The sequence below is a fragment of the Carcharodon carcharias genome, chromosome 20 (genome assembly GCF_017639515.1).
Source record: "Carcharodon carcharias isolate sCarCar2 chromosome 20, sCarCar2.pri, whole genome shotgun sequence".
NCBI classification, from domain to species: Eukaryota; Metazoa; Chordata; class Chondrichthyes; order Lamniformes; family Lamnidae; genus Carcharodon; species Carcharodon carcharias.
In genome coordinates, this window is record NC_054486.1 from 108,231,454 (window position 1) to 108,250,794 (window position 19,341).

The 19,341-nt window shown below is 42.6% G+C and overlaps 2 protein-coding genes across 2 annotated transcripts in view; both read left to right on the forward strand.

Annotated features, from left to right (window-relative positions):
* Positions 1 to 7,322, forward strand: part of LOC121292381 (kinectin-like) — a 40,827-nt gene extending 33,505 nt beyond the window's left edge. The window contains exons 6-8 of the mRNA XM_041214230.1: positions 6,704 to 6,784; positions 6,905 to 7,089; positions 7,196 to 7,322. Of these exons, the coding sequence (XP_041070164.1) occupies positions 6,704 to 6,784; positions 6,905 to 7,089; positions 7,196 to 7,322 (393 nt within the window). The remainder of the gene's footprint in view (positions 1 to 6,703; positions 6,785 to 6,904; positions 7,090 to 7,195) is intronic.
* LOC121292795 (transcription factor SPT20 homolog) lies at positions 7,110 to 19,285 on the forward strand. Its single transcript, XM_041215187.1, has 3 exons — positions 7,110 to 8,198; positions 11,034 to 11,205; positions 19,102 to 19,285. Exons 1-3 carry the CDS (start codon positions 7,376 to 7,378, stop codon positions 19,106 to 19,108), a joined length of 1,002 nt encoding a protein of 333 aa, XP_041071121.1. The 5' UTR covers positions 7,110 to 7,375; the 3' UTR covers positions 19,109 to 19,285.
* The last annotated feature ends 56 nt before the right edge of the window (positions 19,286 to 19,341 follow it).

The following is a 19,341-nucleotide window of genomic DNA, read 5'->3' on the forward strand; positions in this document are numbered from 1 at the left end:
AGTGAATTTACATAACATTTTAACTGCCGAGCTGCAATCACTATCCAACATGGCACAATTAAATGAATCTGTGACCATTACAGTCATAACCCTGACTGAAGCTTCTTGTGACCAGTACAATTCCCTCAGACTAATCATCATCTTCAACTCCCGAATTTTCTGTGTCATGCATTGCTTTGAAAGCCATGCTGTGTTGATTTGAGCAATTTATTACATAATGATATTTTGAGTCACATCTGAGGCAACTATTAACAGTTTTTCTGGAATTTCTGGGGTGCATTCATCTATTATTACTATTCCAATCCTGTTGTCCTTCAGATCTGCCAAAAATGCCTTCATCCTCATTTGTTTGTGATTCTTCTGTTGTACTGATGTATCTGAATGATCATGAAAGGCCATTGTCATTGACTTCTCCTTCCTCTGTAAGACGCCAGAATGTCCAATTTGTGTCATCAAGGCTGCTGGAAATGACTGCTTTCCCAGGCTTTTTTTTAAAGCATCAGACATCTGATTCAAAAGTGTATTTCTAAGAATCTAACTACAGTTAAGACTAGGAGCCTATCCATGTGTGATACCTTAGCAAATCCAACAATTTGAATGCAAGCACTGAACAAGGAATTTACAAATTGAATTTCTGCAATCTTTTATATACTGTGTTAAAACCCATGATATTCCTTGATAGAATAACCATCCACCTTTCAAAATCTATCAAAGTCTGACCATCCCTTATAGGGATCTATTAGATCACCTTTCTTGACATTTTATCCATAAAACATAATGGAAGCTTCAAACCTTCCTCATTATCCAACTGACAGGCTGCTAACTTACAAAATGCTTTGTTTCTATTTTGCTTTTGTTAGGAAGTGTCAGTTCTTGTTACTCTTCTGAAAGACATAACCCATGTCCACATATCCACTTTATTTTTTCATTGATCATAAGGCTCAGATTCAGAGAACATCGGTGGGAAAACACATCCTGACAATTTACATTTGGTTTCAGCCATTCTTCACAAAAGTAACTCAGAATATAAACTTCTGTCTCAAAAAACTTTCTTAGTTTACAATCTTCACCTTTAGGCAACCATCCTCTGCTACCATGTTAAGTGTATCCCAAGGTAGATGATGAGGTATGAAACTAAATGACAATCCTTTTCTTGAGAGCAGGTTTAATTACAGAATGTGGCATTATATGTGTCTGCCTTCTACCTACCATCACCCAATCATGGTGTCCCAGCAGTGCTCCAAGTGTTTAATTAAACAATTCCCTTCACCTGCATATCTTAACAATATAATTAACATACCATTTACAAGCCGGAGCCAGACAACCAGCGGGGTGCTCAAAGCTCCACATCAAGGATACGTGCAAGTGTGACATGAAGGCCCTGAACATCAACAATCGCACCTGGGAGTCACAGAGGGAAATAGCAATACCTCCTGTGGGCTGGCATGCATTCTCACGATGCCCAGCGGCTACAGCAACTTGACTACAGGCACCAATGCTGAAAATAAGAACCCACAACATCACTTGGCAGCTTCATGGGCAGTGCCTGTGGCAGAACCTGCCTCTCATGGATTGGCTTTCACAGCCATTAGCAAAGGTGCACCAAATGAATAGCCTGCGCCTAAATGGATTGTTTACTGCATGCTCATCTTCTCTCCTAGATGGAGGAATGCTGACATTTTTGTGGTGAGAATTACTGTTTTCCAAAATGTTTCATGTCATTGTGTCAAAGAGAATTATGAACATTCTCCAGTTAAATCAGGTTAAGGGAACAGCATGGTACAGTAGATTTCCGGGCTAGATTGATGGATTGTGAACCTCCATTATCTATTGTCTATAAATACTTGCATAAAATGAACTTAGACAGGCTCAGCCCAAGCAGCCATGTGTTTACTAGTGGCTATGTGGAATCCAGATAGTATCACTGAGGTAACACAAAAGCAAAATATGGAGGAGACTGGAATATGGCAGCATCTATAGAGAGAGAAACAGAGTCTGTGATCTTTCATCAGAACTGACTGACTGCTTGTATCAGAGAGGCCAAGGTGACTGATTATTTTATCACCAATGATGGTGAAAAATAGAAATCATAGAATTATTACAGCACAGAAGGCCATTCAGCCGATTGTATCCACGCTGCCCCTCCTAAGGAGCAATTCACATAATGTCACATCCCCCGCATCCCTACACATTTTTCCCTTTCAGATATTTAGAAAATTCTGAAAATGTAGAAACATTTATGACGCAGAAGGAGGCCACTGTTCCCAGCGTGTCTGCATAGCTGAAAAATGAGCCATCCAGTCTAATCCCATTTTCCAACACTCGGGACTTAACATGCACATCCAAACACTTTTTAAATGAGTTAAGTGTTTCCATCCCTACTAGCCTGTGACAAAAGGATAATAATTTTCATAATATTTTCTGGTTTATTATGAAGCAGGTTTATGGGTGAAAGTATAGGTGGTTTTGTCTCTGTGATTTAATTACATTTGGATTCAAATAGACTGCAAACTTGAAATCATCAAAAGAAGCTAGGGCCAGGATTTCCCGGTCGGTGAGTGAGGGCGGGGCCCGCTCACCGACACGTAAAATGACGTGGGGTGACGTTGACCGCAACTCCCAATATCACCCCACCCCATTTAAATTTTCAGGTAGGCGCTGCGCCCACTGACCTGTCAATTGAGGCCATTGACAAAGCCAGTAAACTAATTAATGGACCTGCCCGTCCAACCTTAAGGTTGGCGGGCAGGCCAGGAGCCCTGGCAGGCATTAGAAAAAGCATGAAACCTCAACCATGGGCAGAATGAGGTTTCAGGTAGGTTTTAAAAAATGTAATTAAAGTGTATTTATAAGTTATGGATATGTCCCAAATCATGTGAGAGTGTCACATGAGGGGATATGTCAGGGAATTTTTTTTCTCTATTTTTCAGATTTTTTTTATTGTAGAGCCGGTCTCCCTGAGGCAGCACTTAGTCTCAGGGAGATGAGTGCGCTCTTTCATGCGCATGCGTGAAAGAGCGCACTCTTGGCTCAGGGAATCCTCCCCCCTACCTGCACAGGGAGCACATAGCGCTTCCTTGCGGACATCATGCTGGGTGGGCCTTAATTGGCCCGCCCACGTAAAATGGTGGCACGTCCCCAATTGGGGGCACCAATCAGAGGCACGCTTCCACTCTTAAACATCCCCCCCCAACGGGGGGATAATTCTGCCCTAGGTGTAGAAATGTGCTTGAAATGCCAATGAGTAAACATGGATGCTGGCTTAGCATGTAAGGTGTAAAGGGAATTTGCATTTTTAGATAAATAAAGGGACTGTTTGGATTTCAAAGGCATATTAATCCGTTTACATCTAGCTAGCCAGCAAGACTAGGGAGAGTGTTTATTTTCCCCAAAGATTACTGATAATATTGGCAACATGTAAGTTTTTATATTAAGAGGAAGATACAGCTTCAAAGACAAATGGGACAATAGAATGTACATATTAAAGAGAAAGAAACACACATAAAGGAGAGTGAAAGGCTATGTGAGGAGAGAGTCAGGTAAGATCTGACAGGAGTGTATGAAACAGCCTTAAAGAAGCCTCTAGCCATTTGTGTATAAGTCTGCTATGTAAAGTGACTGAAGTTGAGGAAGCCATTTGGAATTCTACTGTCAACTGGGTACAATGTTAACTTGCTGATTTTGTTTTAAATTTAAAATCTATTTTAGATTGTTTCTTTAAAGGGGGTATTTAACTAGGAGTCAGGTTAATTAGGGGCTGAATCTTCAGCTGGGTGAATGGGGGCGAGGCCCACTTGCCGAGGCGTAAAATGATGCGGGGTGACATCAGGTGTGTATCCCGACTTCACCACATGTCATTTAGATTTTCAATTCAGCGGGCACGCAGCCGAGCTGTAAAAGGCCTGTTAAGGCCATCAATGAACTAATTAAGCCTATTGAGAAAGCTGCCCGTCCAACCTTAAGGTTGATGGGCTGGCCAAGAGCCCAGGTGGCCTTCCTGTTTTTCATGGAACTTCAACCATTGGCGGGATGAGGTTTCATGAAGGGTTTATAAATTAAATACATTTTTTCATTAAAGTTCATTGAAATGGGACATGTCTTAAATTTTTTTTTCTTTATTAAAATTTTTGGAACTTAAACTAATCTCCCTGAGGCAGCTCTGTGGAAAATTGGAGCTATGAGGACAGCTTGGATAGCCTGGGGTTGTTTTCCTTGGAACAGAGGAGGCTGAGGGGAGATTTGATAGAGATGCATAACATTGTGAGGAGCCTGGATAGAGAGGTTGGGAAGGACCTGCTTCCCTTAGAGAAGTCACTGACTAGTGGGCATAGATTTAAAGTGATTGGCAGAGGAATTAGATGGGAGATGAGGAAAAGTTTTCTGACCCAGAGGGTGGTAGGGATCTGGAACTCACTGCCTGAAAGTATATGTTATGACATGGCGGATGATCTGTGCCAGGCAGACCAAAACCACAAAGGAAACTTGGTCATGCTATCACAAAAATTTTGCAATTTGTATTTTTTTATGAGAAGATATGTGCATTTAATTCAGAAGTAATGAGTCCACCAAGATCTTTAGAGATTTTAAAAATTAAGCTAAAATATTTATTAACAAAATAAAAGGTTTCAAGCACATACATAATACTACAATTACTTACTACTATAACAACTCCTAAATTTCCTAGGGTAGAATTTTCCCCCTGTCCTGGGGGTTGTGCGGGGCGAGGGCAGGGACAGACACGGGCCAGCGCAGATCCGATCGGTGCCCCCGATCAGGTTTACACCACCATTTTACGAGGGCCGGCCAATTAAGGCCCGCCCAGCGTGACACGCACCCGGAAGCGCTGAGCGCTCCTTGTGCAGGCGGGGGGGTCCCTGAGTCCTCCTAAATCCACTCTGTACCCTCTCCAGTGCAATTACATCCTTTCTGTAATAAGGTGACCAGAACTGCATGCTGTACTCAAGTTGTGGCCTAACCAACGTTTTATATAGCTGCAGCATAACCTCCCTGCTCTTATATTGCATACCTCTACTAATAAAGGATAAGAAATGAACTGAAGGTAGGAGTCAGGTGGGGCTAGTTTGGCCAAATTTATGTTAAGTTTCTGGTCAATAAAAATTATAATTGAACCGGTCACATAAATATTTTGTCTATAACAGCAAGTCAAAAGCTGTGTATTCTGTGGGTGAATCACCTCCTGACTCAGAGCTTTTCCACCATCTACAAGACATAAGTCAAAAATGTGATTGAATCACATATATGAGTGCAACACTCAAGAAGCTTTACATCATCCAGGACAAAGCATCCAACTCGATTCGCACCCTATTCACCACCTTAAATGGCACTTCCACCATCGACTTACCATTGCTACAGTGTGTGTGTGTATCACTACAAGATGTGCATTGCAGCAATTCACTAAGGCATCTTCAACAGCACTGCTCAAACCCATGACCTCTATCACTAGAACGGTGTTGTCTATTCCGGTCATCACTCACCACATGTGACAAATCGGCCACAGACATGTGGCAAATTGATGATGTTCATGTTTAGAGCCACACAACGCTGAGTTGTGTTAAAAGTTGTGTTAAAGTGAGTATGAGTAGACCATTATTTGTCATAGGCCCCTAAGTGAAGAAGGAAGAATCAATCACATTGCTGTTGGACAGGAGTCACATATTTGTCACCACAATATGTTTATCAGAGTATAGTTCAGTTGTCGGATTACTAGTTTCCTGAAATCAATTTTTTTGTCCTGTGTGTTCTGCAAGCTAGCACCTGTGGAGATTGTAACATTGGAGCACAGTTTGTTCCCATATTTGCTACATTTGATCCTGCCTAGTAAAAAGGACAAGACTCTCTTAGAGTGTTTTGATAGGTCATCCAGATCAATTCAAGGGCCAATGAAGAGCAGGTCAAGGATCAGTCAGCTTTAGGCAAACATAGGAATCCTATTGGACACTGCTGCAGCAGTGGCATGGGACCACCTCCAAGTTCCCTTCCAAATCAGATACCATCCTGACTTCCTTCATCGTCACTGCGTCAAAATCCTGTACCTCTCTCTCTTACATCATTCTGGCAATTCGTTCACCACAAGGACTACGGCAGTTCAAGAAAATGGCTCACCACTACCTTCTCAGGAGCAATTAAGGATGAACAATAAATGTTGGCCTTGCCACATCATGCGAATGAATAAAAAAAAAATTTGTGCATAAAATATGTATAAATACAATATTAGCAGGTCCAGTATCTGCATGTAAAATCTACAAGTACAATATATATATGTACAGTATCTACAGTGATACAGCAGTGAACAGAAATTCCGGCAGGATCAGTCCTTTGGCCATTTTGATCAGCAAGAGGGAAATCTTCATCGATAGGTAAAATATCAACATGTCATTGGACTGATATATACAGACACAATATTTAATGATATAGTATCTGGAGGTAAAGTGTCCAAATATATGGTGTCTACAAGTACATTACGCAATGCCTACATTATATATAAAAATACAGTATCTATAATATTTACATGTACCATTTTTATGACTTCAATTGCATGTACAATATATACTTGCGTCTTACCTATTGTAGAATAATCAGTTGCATATTATCCAAAGTACAGATGCCATATATTGGGTTTGATTACACATCCTACTTCCACATTTCTAATCCAGTAAAACTGATGATTTTTGTTCCCTCTTAGGAAGAAATAGATACCCTGAAATCAAAATCCTGCCAGGATGACAAGAAAATCAAAGATCTAGCAACAGCACTTAAGGAAAAGGTCCAACAGAACAAACATTTATTTTCCTATCATAGTAGGGAATATTTTGGGTTCTATGTTAAAATGGTTTTTATTTCTGACAGAACAAGATAATGTTTATTTATTGTTTGCTTTGTTCAGAATGCTAAATCGGAGCAGATGAAAATTACACAGAGGCATAAATACCAGGTGGACATAACTGAGAGAAACTGGCTGCCAGAACAGCTGGAGGAGTTACAGATGTTTGGGAAGCAGTGCCAGCATCTTCAGCATTCTCACAATCAGGCACAGCATCCAGACCAGGAGTGGACATACCCACAAGGACAGTGGGCCAATTATCAAGTTACTCATCCAGAGCCAAAGCGTCAGAGCACACAGAGCCAATGGCTTGACCATCAGGCATGTGGAGACCAACAATTGCAGTGTTCACAGGTTCAACACCATGAAGATCCAGTTTACAGCACAAATGATGATTGGCCCTGCCCACAAGCTGAATGGTTCAGGATTCAGGCACATCATCCAGATCAAAAGCTTCATTGTCTGCAGGGCCAATGGCTGAACCATCAGCCACATTGCTCGCATCAAGAACTTCACCCTCATCAAGGCCAATGGATGGACTGTCTTGCACATTACCCAGACCAAGAACTTCAGTGTCAGCAGGGTCAGTGGCTTCACTACCAAAGAGATCATCTGGGCCAACATTGGCCACACCCAAAGGACAAACAGCCTGGCTTTAAGTCACACCATTCTGATCAAGAACTGCAGGTTCAACAGAGACAATCCGCTAACTGTCTCCAAGGCAGTGAGCAGCAGCTTCGGCAGGTTCAGTCCCTTGATCATGTAGACCAGCAAGAGGTTGATCAGCCTGATCATCAGGTCCATTTTTCAGATCAACAAGGTCAGGAGCCTACTATTCCATCAGATCTAGATGAAGAAGAGCAAAGCCATCAAGCCAGCCAGCAGCAGCAGAGTCAACAAGCTGACCATCAAAGTCACCTCGATCAAACATGCCAGGGCCAAAAGCCTGACCCTCAGACAGATCAACAAAACCAAGAGCAGCAGGGCCAATGCCTCAACCACCAGAAGTGTAATGCAGAGAAAAGCACACAGCTATCTAAGCTCAGCTCGCAAAACTTGAATCACCAGAAGGATCAACCTTGTAGCAAAACCCAACAGCAAACAAAATTGCCACCACGGACACACGTGTGCCGACGATCGCGGCACCACCAAACACGTGGCCATTGCTCGCATTCAAAGCTACCGAAAGAGCATCTTTTACAGTTAAGTGTGAAGTTAGGGGAGCATTTGCCAGGCATGCTACAGAACAAACAGAAGCCAGCTTCTGAAAAGGAGCTACCCTCACCTGTGCAAACCAGACAACACAGAAGGAAACGGGTCTCGCACAATTCAGCCAATGAGAAACACCTCTTTTCAGGTAATATAGCTCACTATTGTATCAGTGTGAAGTTAATACAAACCTTTCAGCTCTAGGGTGCAACAACAACAAGTTGCATTTAAATAGTGCCTTTAACATAGTATAACAGCCCAAGGTCCTTCATAAGAGCGACACTGAGCCATATAAGATGCTCTTAGCTCAGATGACCAAAAGCTTGGCAAAGAAGTAAGTTCAAATCATTTTAGGGTGAGAATTCCAAAACTTAGGGCCTGGAGGCACAGCTACCAATGGAGGCATGAAGGCCAATCCAGCAGCTTCATGGTCATTTTTACTGATACCAGCTTTATATTTCCAGATTTTTCTTTAAATTGTAAGGTGGGATTGTGAACTCATGTTCTCTGGATTATCATGGCACCCGGTTACCATACTCTCTGCTAATGTATTCCTGAGGCATCCTTTAGCAAGTGTGCAAGAATAGTACAGATTGATTGTTATTTAAATGTTTTCATCTCTATCAATTTAGTGATTCCCTGAGTTTCATTTGATGTTTATTCTCCCAGCCCTTTCCAAGACTATGCTCGTGCCTAATCATATACAAGGTTAAAAAGGGGGGAATTTGTGCCTTTCTTCCAGGTAAATAACCTAGTCATTCCTCAGTTATAATTGATACTATTCCTACATAACAGCAGTTTCTCCTAACATAGATCTTGTCAATAGGAGGTTGAATTATTGAGCAAATAAGTCAATTTCCAGTGTATTAAGAACAAGCACAGTGATCAGGTCAAGCAGGTTTGGGATATATTGATAATTGGACTAAGGTTGGGAAAAGGGAAGGGAAGGAGGCAGATTGGAAGGGAATGAATAGAAGGAGATGAGTAACTGGAGAGAAGGAGGAGGAGCAAAATGGATGAGAGAGAAAAAGAGTGGAGGGGAAGGAGAAGATAGGTAAAATGAGGAAGAGTGGAGTGGGTAAGCGGGAGAGCAATGCGGGAGAGGGGCAAGATGGGGAGGGGAGGGATATGGAGGAGAACTTTGGGTGGAGGGATTGAAGCCAGTAAACTATGTCAATGACATGAGATTGGGCGCTGAACAGATTCAGTGAGGTTGCCACAATGTAAATAGCTCACACCTAACTCACTGCAACCTGCTTGGACCTGTGCCATTGCTCAGTTAGAATGGCTATTGATCACAGCCAAGAGAGGGGTGGGCTGCAAGAAGATAATTTGACTGCAGTACTTCTGTGAGGGTGTTGTGCAGACTTGTTTGAGGGGTTGAGTAGCCTACTCCTGTTCCTAAGTTCATATGACTACAACACAAAATATCACAGTTGGGTCAGTAAAGAGAGATTTACAGGATTTGCAGGGTGGAGGAATGTTGGCAAACGAGGGTGGGGGGGATCTGCAAGACTATGGGTGAGGGTTGGAGAACCCTGGATAATCTCTTTAAAACATGGAACGGGGATGGAAACCTCTGTGTGGGGTTGATGCAGCCTGGGCTAGGGCCAGCAATTCTGTGCCATTATTGATTATGTCACAGAGATTCTTGCAAGGTTCCCCATAAGTTATATTTCCGAAGATGTGCGGCCAAAACACTACAGAGGAGAGTAACTCTTGGCCTCACTGGAGGTAAACAAGTCAAGTGTCAGAGGTCAGAAGAGATCATCAGTGAACAATATAAATGGTGGATATTTGGGTTACTGGAAGTCAATGGGGAAATGGGGATGGAGGTTTGGAGAAGGATTCATTTTAATTTTTGTCCCTGAGAGACAAATAGAAGATAGCAAATCGGCTACCCATTTTACATCTCATCTGCTTTAAGAAAATCACTCAGGGTAAAATGTAAAATACTCCTAATAATTTTAATAAATATGATTTTTGATATTTAATATACTTTCTAAAGGTTCAAATACTCATGCTGCACTTCAGTGAACATAGTTTCATCCTAGCAAGTGCTGCAGATAGCCCAGTGCCTTGAATGTGGAAATTCACCCTGTGTCACCAAGCTAATTGGATGGCTGTAACCTTGCATTACTATTTCAAAAACTTGTGGATGAGGAACTTCAGTTATGTAAGGTTCAATGAAGCATATAAAGGATTGACAGGCTGACCAGGAACAAGAGAATAATCCTTGAGGTATTGAAGGTGTGGATTAGAGCTAGAGGCACAAGTGGATGGACAGATATAGTCTTGGCATTTGACCTGGGTATTGACATAAATGCCACCGGCAGTTGAGCAGGACAAAGACATTTTCATTCAGTAAATATGTGAACCTACTTCACAAAGTCAAACTCGGGTGGATCTAGCTAATTTTAACAGAAAGCTTAACATCAGTGGTAATTGGTCTAATTTTAAAATTCTAATCCTTGTCTTCAATTTCCTCCATAGCCTAGCTCCTCCCTATATCTGTAACCTCCTCCAGCCCTACAAACCTCTGAGATTTCTCCACTTTCTAATTCTGGCCTGTTGCGCATCCCCAATTTTAGTTGCTCCATCATTAGCATGCCTTCAGCTGGTTAGGCCTGGAATTCTTTCCCTTAACCTCTCTGCCTTTCTACATCTCTCTTCTCTTTCAGACATTCCTTAAAATCTAAAAACCTTTGCCCAAACCTTTGGTTACCTGTCCTAATTTCTCCTTATCCAGCTTGCCTTTGAATTTCTGTTGGATAAAGCTTCGGTGAAGTGCCTTGGGATGTTTTATGTTATATGGTGCTATCTAAATGCAACCTTTTCTTGTTCATTTGGTTTGATAGCACAGACGTTAGGAGTGGGCCTTCAATAGCTATATGAGAAAGGTGAGCATCAAGAGAAAAGACATCTGGGATGTAAGTCTTCAGCCAATTGCCCCAAACTTGATCTTCCTCTTGTTCTTTCACAGATAACGTTTTTGGTCCAGACATTAAGCTCCACAAAGAGCAAAGGACAGAGGTCATCTTGACCTCCCAAGATACTTCAAAGGAAACGGCTGCAAAGAAAAAGCAGTTGGCCCAATTATTGCAAATGGTAGCAAGCCATACTTCTCATCTCCTGAAGGGACACGTGGCCCAAAAGTAGGTTGCTACTGGTTCGTTTTGTGTGCTGCATTCTTAATTTTAAATGTTTTTGTTCATGTGTCTTCAGAAGACAGAAATATCTCTTCTGTGTAACGGAGCTTCTCATTTTGATACTCAGTTTCCAGGGCTCCCAAGGAAGGAATACCACTGCCCCATCAACACATGTTTCAGATGGAGTTTGGAAATAAGTGCAGAGTAAAGCTCCTCCACATTGTCCCATTAAACACTCCCTTATGGGTTACATATAGAATGAACCTCTCTTTATTCTGTCCAATCAAATACCTCCAGGGGAGGAGCGGCACAGGTTAAATACAGATTCACTCTCCACTACACTGTCACATCAAACACTCCTAGAGCAGGTACAGCAGGTCAAATACAGAGTAAAACTTCCCGTACACTGTCCCATCAAACACTCCTAGAGCAGGTACAGCACAGCTAAGATACATAGTAAAGTTCTCTCTAAAATGTGCCATCAAATATTCCAAGTGCAGGTACAGAATGGGTTAGAAACAGAGTAAAGTACCTTCTACCCTATCACCATCAAACACTCCCAGGACAGGTACAGCATGGGGTTAGATATAGAGTAAAGTTCCCTCTACACTGTCGTCATCAAAAACTCCCAGGACAGGTGCAGCATGGGGTTAGATATAGAGTAAAGTTCCCTCTACACTGTCGTCATCAAACACTCCCAGGACAGGTACAGCACGGGGTTAGATACAGAGTAAAGTTCCCTCTACACTGTCGTCATCAAAAACTCCCAGGACAGGTGCAGCATGGGGTTAGATACGGAATAAAACTCCCTCTACACTGTCCCCATCAAACACTCCCAGGACAGGTACAGCATGGGATTAGATATAGAGTAAAGCTCCCTCTACATTGTCATAAGAACATAACACATAGGAGCAGGAGTAGGCCATTTGGCCCTTCAGGCCTGGCCCAACATTCAATAAGATCATGGCTGATCTGCCCCAGGCCTCAGCTCCTCTTTCGTGTCAGCTCCACATAGCCCTCAGCTCCCCAAAGTTTCAAAAATCTATCTACTTCCTTTTTAAATACTTTCAGTGATCTAGGCTCCAGAACTGTCTGGGGTAGAGAATTCCAGATATTCAATACCTTCTGAGAATAAATTCCTTCACATTAAATGAGTGTCCCCTTATCCTGTAACTATGTCCCCTAGTTCGAGATTCCCCCACTAGTGGAAACATCTTCTCAACATCTACCCTGTCAAGCCCCCTCAGAATCTTGTACATTTCAATAAGATCACCCCTCATTCTTCTAAACTCTAATGAATAAAGGCCTAATCTGTTTAGCCGTTCTCGATAATTCAGCCCCTTCATCCCAGGAATCAGTATAGTGAATCTCTTTTGAACTGCCTCCAATGCCAGTATATCCTTTCTTAAATACAGGGACCAAAACTGTACGCAGTACTCCAGGTGTGGCCTCACCAACACCCTGTAGAGTTGTAACAAGACTTCCCTATTTTTAAACTCCAACCCCCTAGCAATACAGGCCAAAATTCCATTTGCCTTCTTAATTACTTGCTGCACCTGCATGCTGGCTTTTTGTGTTTCATGCACAAGAACACCCAGATCCCTCTGTGCTGCACTTTTTTGGAGTCTCTCTCCACTTAAATACTAGTCTGCCTTTTGGTTTTTCCTACCAAAGTGCATGACCTCATACTTTCTTACATTAAACTCCATCTGCCAAGTTTTATGCCCACTCACTCAACCTGTCTATATCCCCTTGTAGATTCCTTATGTCCTCATCACAACATGCCCTCCCACCTATTTTTGTATTGTCAGCAAATTTGGATACTTTACACCCTGCCCCCTTCCTCCCAGTCATTAATATAGATAGTAAATAATTGAGGCCCTAGGACTGATCCTTGGGCACCCCACTAGTTATGTCTTTCCAACCTGAAGAAGATCCATTAATCCCTACTCTCTGTCTTCTGTGTGTTAACCAATCCTCAATTCATGCTAATACATTATCCCCAATACCATGAGCTCCTACCTTGTGCAATAAGCTTTTATGTGGCGTCTTATCGAATGCCTTCTGGAAATCCAAATACACTACATATACCGGTTCCCCTTTGTCAACTCTGCTTGTTATATCCTCAAAGAACTCTAGCAAATTTATCAAACATAATTTCCTCATCAAACACTCTCAGGGCAGGTGCTGCACAGAGTTAACTACAGAGTAAAGCTCCCTCTACATTGTCCCCATCAAACATACTTCTTAGTTCAGGACAGCATGGGAACATGTGCTGCATTTACACTGTGCCTATAAAAATAACACATAAGATTGTAATAATATAAGAAATAGGAACAGGAGAAGGCCATATGGCCCATCAAGACTGCTGCACCATTCAGTGAGATCATGGTTGATTTGATTGTCGCCTTAACCCTCAACTCCCTTGTAAATCAAAAATCTGCCTAACTCAGCCTTGAGTATATTCAATGACTCAGCCTCCACTGCTCTCTCGCAAAGAGAATTCCTAAGACTAATGACCCTCTAAGAAATGAAATTCCTCCTCATCTCCACCTTAAATGGGATCTCCTTATTTTTAAATTGTTCTCCCTAGTTCTAGATTCCCCCACAAGGGGAATCATGCTCTGAGCATCTACCCTGTTAAGCTCCCTCAGAATCTTATGTTTAAATAAGATCACCTCTCATTTTGCTAAACTCCAATGAGTATAGGCCCATCCTGTTCAATCTTTCCTCATTAGAAAACCCCTTCATCCCAAAAACCTTCTCTGAACTGCCTCCGATGCAAGCACATTCCTCCTTATGTAAGGAGATCAAAACAGCAGTACTGAAGGTGAGGTCTTAACAATGTCCTGTACAAGACTTCCCTACTTTTATATGCCATCCCCCTTGCAATAAAGGCCAACATTCCACTTGCCTTCCTGATTGCTTGCTGTACTTGCTAACATTTTGTGATTTTTGTACAATGATACCTGAATTCCTCTGTACTGTGGCATTCTGCAGTCTCTCTCCATTTAAATAATATTCTGCTTTTCTATTTGTCCTCTCAAAGTGAACAACTTCACATATTCCCACATTATATTCCAACTGCCAAATTTTTGCCCACTCATTTAATCTATCTACATCCCTTTGCAGACTTTGTATTTGCTTTTCTACCTATCTTTTTATTGTCAGCACATTGGCCTCCTGTTTTACGCTCATTCCTCGCAATTCTCTACTTTATTGACTTTATTAGAAAATAATATCAAGCCGACTGTAAAGCAGGTGATTCGCTATCATCAGCTTTGTCCAGCCAATTTTATTTGTCTCCAGTTGCTCCAAGCTCCTCTTCATCAGGCAAGATCAGCAATTATAAGCAAGGAAGCACCGCTTAACATGAAATTTGGCACCACACATTGGCATTGCATGTCCTGGCTCAATCCAGGCCCAGCTGTCCCAAGACCGAATTCAAGGATGTGGCCATGGTAGACTGGACTCAGCCACATGCTGGTGATACTGCCCTTCCCTGTCTCCCAACGGTAACTCTCCCATTCACCCTCCCCCATACAGGGTAAGAGAGCAAAACCGAGAGAGATGAGAAGAGGCTCAGGGACATATTAACAAAGAAAGTCAGAGAACCAATAGAGAGAATGAGAATAAGGTGATAATAGGCAAATCTAAAAAGTAACAGAGACTGAGGAAGAGAGTAACAAAGAGGGAGCAGGAAGATAATAGACACAAAGAAGAGAGTAATAGTGAAAAGGTGGAGTAATAAAAGGGCAAGAGTTACAGGGAGAAAGGAGGTTGGTAATAGAATCAGAAGAAGAAATAAAGGCAGTAGGGTGGGGTGGTAATAGAGAACAGAGAAAGTGAGAGACAGAATGGAAGAAGTAATAAAGACACAGGAATATCAAGTGAAAGCAGCACCAAACTGGGCTGTGATGTTCCCAACAGTAGAATAGCCAGCTGGCATACAGGAAAGATTTTCAACGGCGTCCAAAATGTAATGACCACACTGCCTGACTTTTGGCCTCAGTAAGATCATGAGCAATGAGAACTTCTGGGGCTCCCTAAATCTGGGAGGTTGGGAAAATCAGTTGGCTACTGCTGTAAGCCAACCTGATGAGAGGAAAGGTGGGGAGGGAGAAAGAGGCTATCCAATGGGGTTGGTACCTTGTGGGGCATGGACCTGTCCTTTGTGGGGCGGTGGGGGGGGGGGGGGATTATCCTGTAGATGGATCACATGATGGGGATTCCATTCCATGTTGGACGGTATCTATCTTGTGGGGTGGGCTATCCTGTAGTGGGGGTCTATCTCTTGGTGCATGAGTGTCTAGGCTGTGGTGTGGGAGTCTGTTGGGTTCTATCACATGGTAGTGAAGGCTATCTTGGGGAAGTAGGGATTCTATCTGGTGCAAAGGGTCTACCCCATTGGAGAGAGAGTGTTTCCCATGGAGCGGGTGAATACTATGAAGGCAGGCTATACCATGGAGGTGGGGGGGGTGCTGAGTTTTTCTTGTAGGGACATGCTTTTTTTGGTGAGGGAGTGGGTGGTGGGGGTGTCAGTACAGTTGGGCAATTGGGGATAAGGAGGGTTGACTCCATGATGGTATACCTATCCCATGTGGGGCTTTATCCCATTGGGCCCTATCTCGTGGGGGAAGGATGGTCCATCCCATGGGTTTGGGCCTATTCCATTGAGAGGAAATGTCTATCCAACATGGGGGAAAATGGGGTCTATTCCTTGAGGCTTCAATGGGCAGGAGAATGTCTTGGGAGGCGAAGGAGGAACTGTCCTAATACAACTGGGTGGATGTGGCATGGACTCCCATCAGTTTGTGCTGTTGGGTGCCTAGATTTGCATATACGAACATACATACGTCTGAACTTACAAAATAGGAGCAGAAGTAGGCCATTCAACCCCTCGAGCCTGCTCCACATTCAATAAGATCATGGCTGATCTGTTTGTGTTTCGAGTTCCACATTCCCATCTACCCCTGGTAATCTTTGATTCCCTTGCCTAACAGGAATCTTTCTACTTCTGCTTAAAAATATTCAGTGACCCGCTTCCGCCACCTTCTGAGGCAGAGAGTTCCAAATTCACACAACCCTCTGAGAGAAAAAATTCTCCTCATCTCTGTCCTATAAGGGCGACCCCTAATTTTAAAACAGTGACCCCTGGTTCTGGACTCCCCCCACCAGAAGAAACATCCTTTCCACTTCCACCATGTCAAGACCATTCAGGATTTTATATACTTCAATCAAGTTACCCCTCACTCTTCTAGACTCCAGGAAACAAGCCCAGCCTGTCCAACCTTTCTTCATAAGACACCCTGCTCATTCCAGGTATCAATCTAGTAAACCTCCTTTGAACCGCCTCCAATGCATTTACATCCTTCCTTAAGTAAGTAGACCAAAACTGCACACAGTATTTGAGATGCGGTCTCACTAATGTCCTGTATATTGAAGCATAACATCCTTACTTTTATGTTCAATTCTTCTTGTAATAAAGGATAGCATTCCATTAGCCTTCTTGAATACGTGCTGTACCTGCATACTAACTTCTTGTAAAACAAAAATAAAAATATCTGGACAAACTCAGCAGGTCTGACATCATCTGCGGAGAGGAACACAGTTAACGTTTCGAGTCCGTATGACTCTTCAACAGAACTAAGAAAAAATAGAAAAGAGGTGAAATATACGCTGGTTTAAGGGGTGCGGGAGGGAGGGGGGGTGGGGGGCAGCGGGGGGGCGGTGCGGGGGTTGGACAGGTAGAGCTGGATAGAGGGCCAGTGATAGGCGGAAATAGCCAAAAGATGTCATGGACAAAAGGACAAAGGTGTTGAAGGTGGTGATATTATCAAAGGAATGAACTACTTAAGGGTAGAAAGCAGGACGAGCAAGTTACATATAGCCATAGTGGGGGTGGGGTGGGGGAAGGGATCGAAATAGGCTAAAAGGTAGAGATAAAACAATGGATGGAAATACATTTAAAATTAATAGAAATAGGTGGGAAAAGAAAAATCTGTATAAATTATTGGAGAAAAGGGGGATCGGAAAGGAGGTGGGGATGGAGGAGAGAGTTCATGATCTAAAATTGTTAAACTCAACATTCAGTCCAGAAGGCTGTAAAGTGCCTAGTCGGAAGATGAGGTGCTGTTCCTCCAGTTTGCGTTGAGCTTCACTGAAACAATGCAGCAGGCTAAGGACGGACATGTGGGCATGAGAGCAGGGTAGAGTGTTGAAATGGCAAGCAACAGGGAGGTTTAGGTAATGCTTGCAGACAGACCAAAGGTGTTCTAACTTTTTGTGATGCGAACACCTAGATCCCTCTGCACCTTAGAATCCTGCAGTCATTCTCCATTTAAGTAACATTCTCTATTATTCTTCCTGCCAAAATGAACAACTTCATCTTTTCCCATATTATACTCCATATGCCAGATTTTTGCCCATTCACTCAACGTATCTATATCCGTCGGCAAACTCCTTGTGTCTTCTTCACAAGATACTTCCCTACTTATCTTGGTGTCATTTGTAAATTTAGCTACCATGCCTTCAATCCCCTCATCTAAGTCATTTACGTAAATTATAAAAAGCTGAGGTACCAGCTAAGACTCCTGTGGGACTCCACTCATCAGATCCAGCCAATCAGACAAAGACCAATTTATGCATACTCTTGTCTTCTGCCAGCTAGCTAATCTTCTATACAGGCTAATATGTTGCCCCCTAACACCATGAGCTTTTATTTTCTGCAATAACTTTTGATGTGACACCTTATCAAATATTTAAAGGACCAGATAGACAGGCAAGCCTCGGGGCCTTAATGGGATGAGATATGGGTGGCTAATGGTTGATAGTTGTCCCCTTGGTTTCTAGACAAACACATAAGGAGTGATTAAAGAATCTTATGGCACAGAGGCCATTCAGACCATTGTGTCCTTGCTGTCTCTTTGAAAAAAACTGTCCAATCAGTACCATTCTGCTGTTTTCCCCCGTAGACTTGTATGTATGTGTTCAGTTCTCTTTTGAAAGTTGCTATTGAATCTGCTTCCACAGCCAATTAAGGGATATGGGGAGCAGGTGGGAAAGTGGAGTTGAGGCAGAAGATCAGCCATGATCAGACCGGGTCATTGAGTCACAGGGTCATTATGGCATAGATGGAGGCCATTTGGCCCATGAAGTCCATTTCGGCTCTCTGTAGAGCATTCCAATCAGTCCCATTCCTCAAATCTGTGACTGGAGCCCTGTAAGTTTATTTCCCTCAGGTGCCCACCCAATTTCCTTTTGAAATCATTCATCGTGTCGTTTTCCACCACCCTCATATGTAATGAATTCCAGGCCATTACCACTCTCTATGTAAAAAAGTTCTTCCTCATATTCCCTTGTATCCCTTGCCCAAAACATTAGCTCTTTGTCCCCTACTCCTTGTACAATCTGTGACTGGGAACAGCTTTTCCTTGTCTACCTTATCTAAACCTGTCATAATCTTATACATCTCTATCAAATATCACCTGAATGTTTTGCTTCAAGGAGAGCAAGCCTAGCTTCTCCAACCTAACCTTGTAGCTAAAATCCCTTAGCCCTGGAACCATTCTGGTAAATCTCATGTGCACCCTCTCAAGGTCCCTCACATTCCCCCTAACATGCAGTAACCAGAAATGGATGCAATACTCTAGTTGTGGCCTGACCAGGACTTTATACAGGTTCAGCTTAACTTCCCTGCTGTGCTCAATACCTCTATTTATGAAGCCTGAGATCCCATATGCTTTGCTAACTATTCCGTTAATATGCTGTCACCTCCAAAGAACCAGGTACATTAATTCCCAGGTCCCCCTGTCCCTGTATACTGCTTAGAACTGTGCCATTTAGCCAAATTCTTCTGCCCGGTTGTAAGCATTGCTCTGACAGACTATTTTCTCGCTTTAGCAACTAATGAAGAAGAATATATCACCAATGGGCAAACAACAGGAATGACTCAAAGCCCAGACCAGCCTGAAGCCCAAACTATTTACAGACTGAAGGCTCAACTCCCAGCATTTGGTTACTGTTCACACAAGTTAGACTCCCAAAAATCCTGTTTCTCAGTATACAACAACAATATACAACTACATAAAAGCAAATTAAAGATGTTCATATTCAAAATGAAGCGCCTTGTTAATGCTTTGT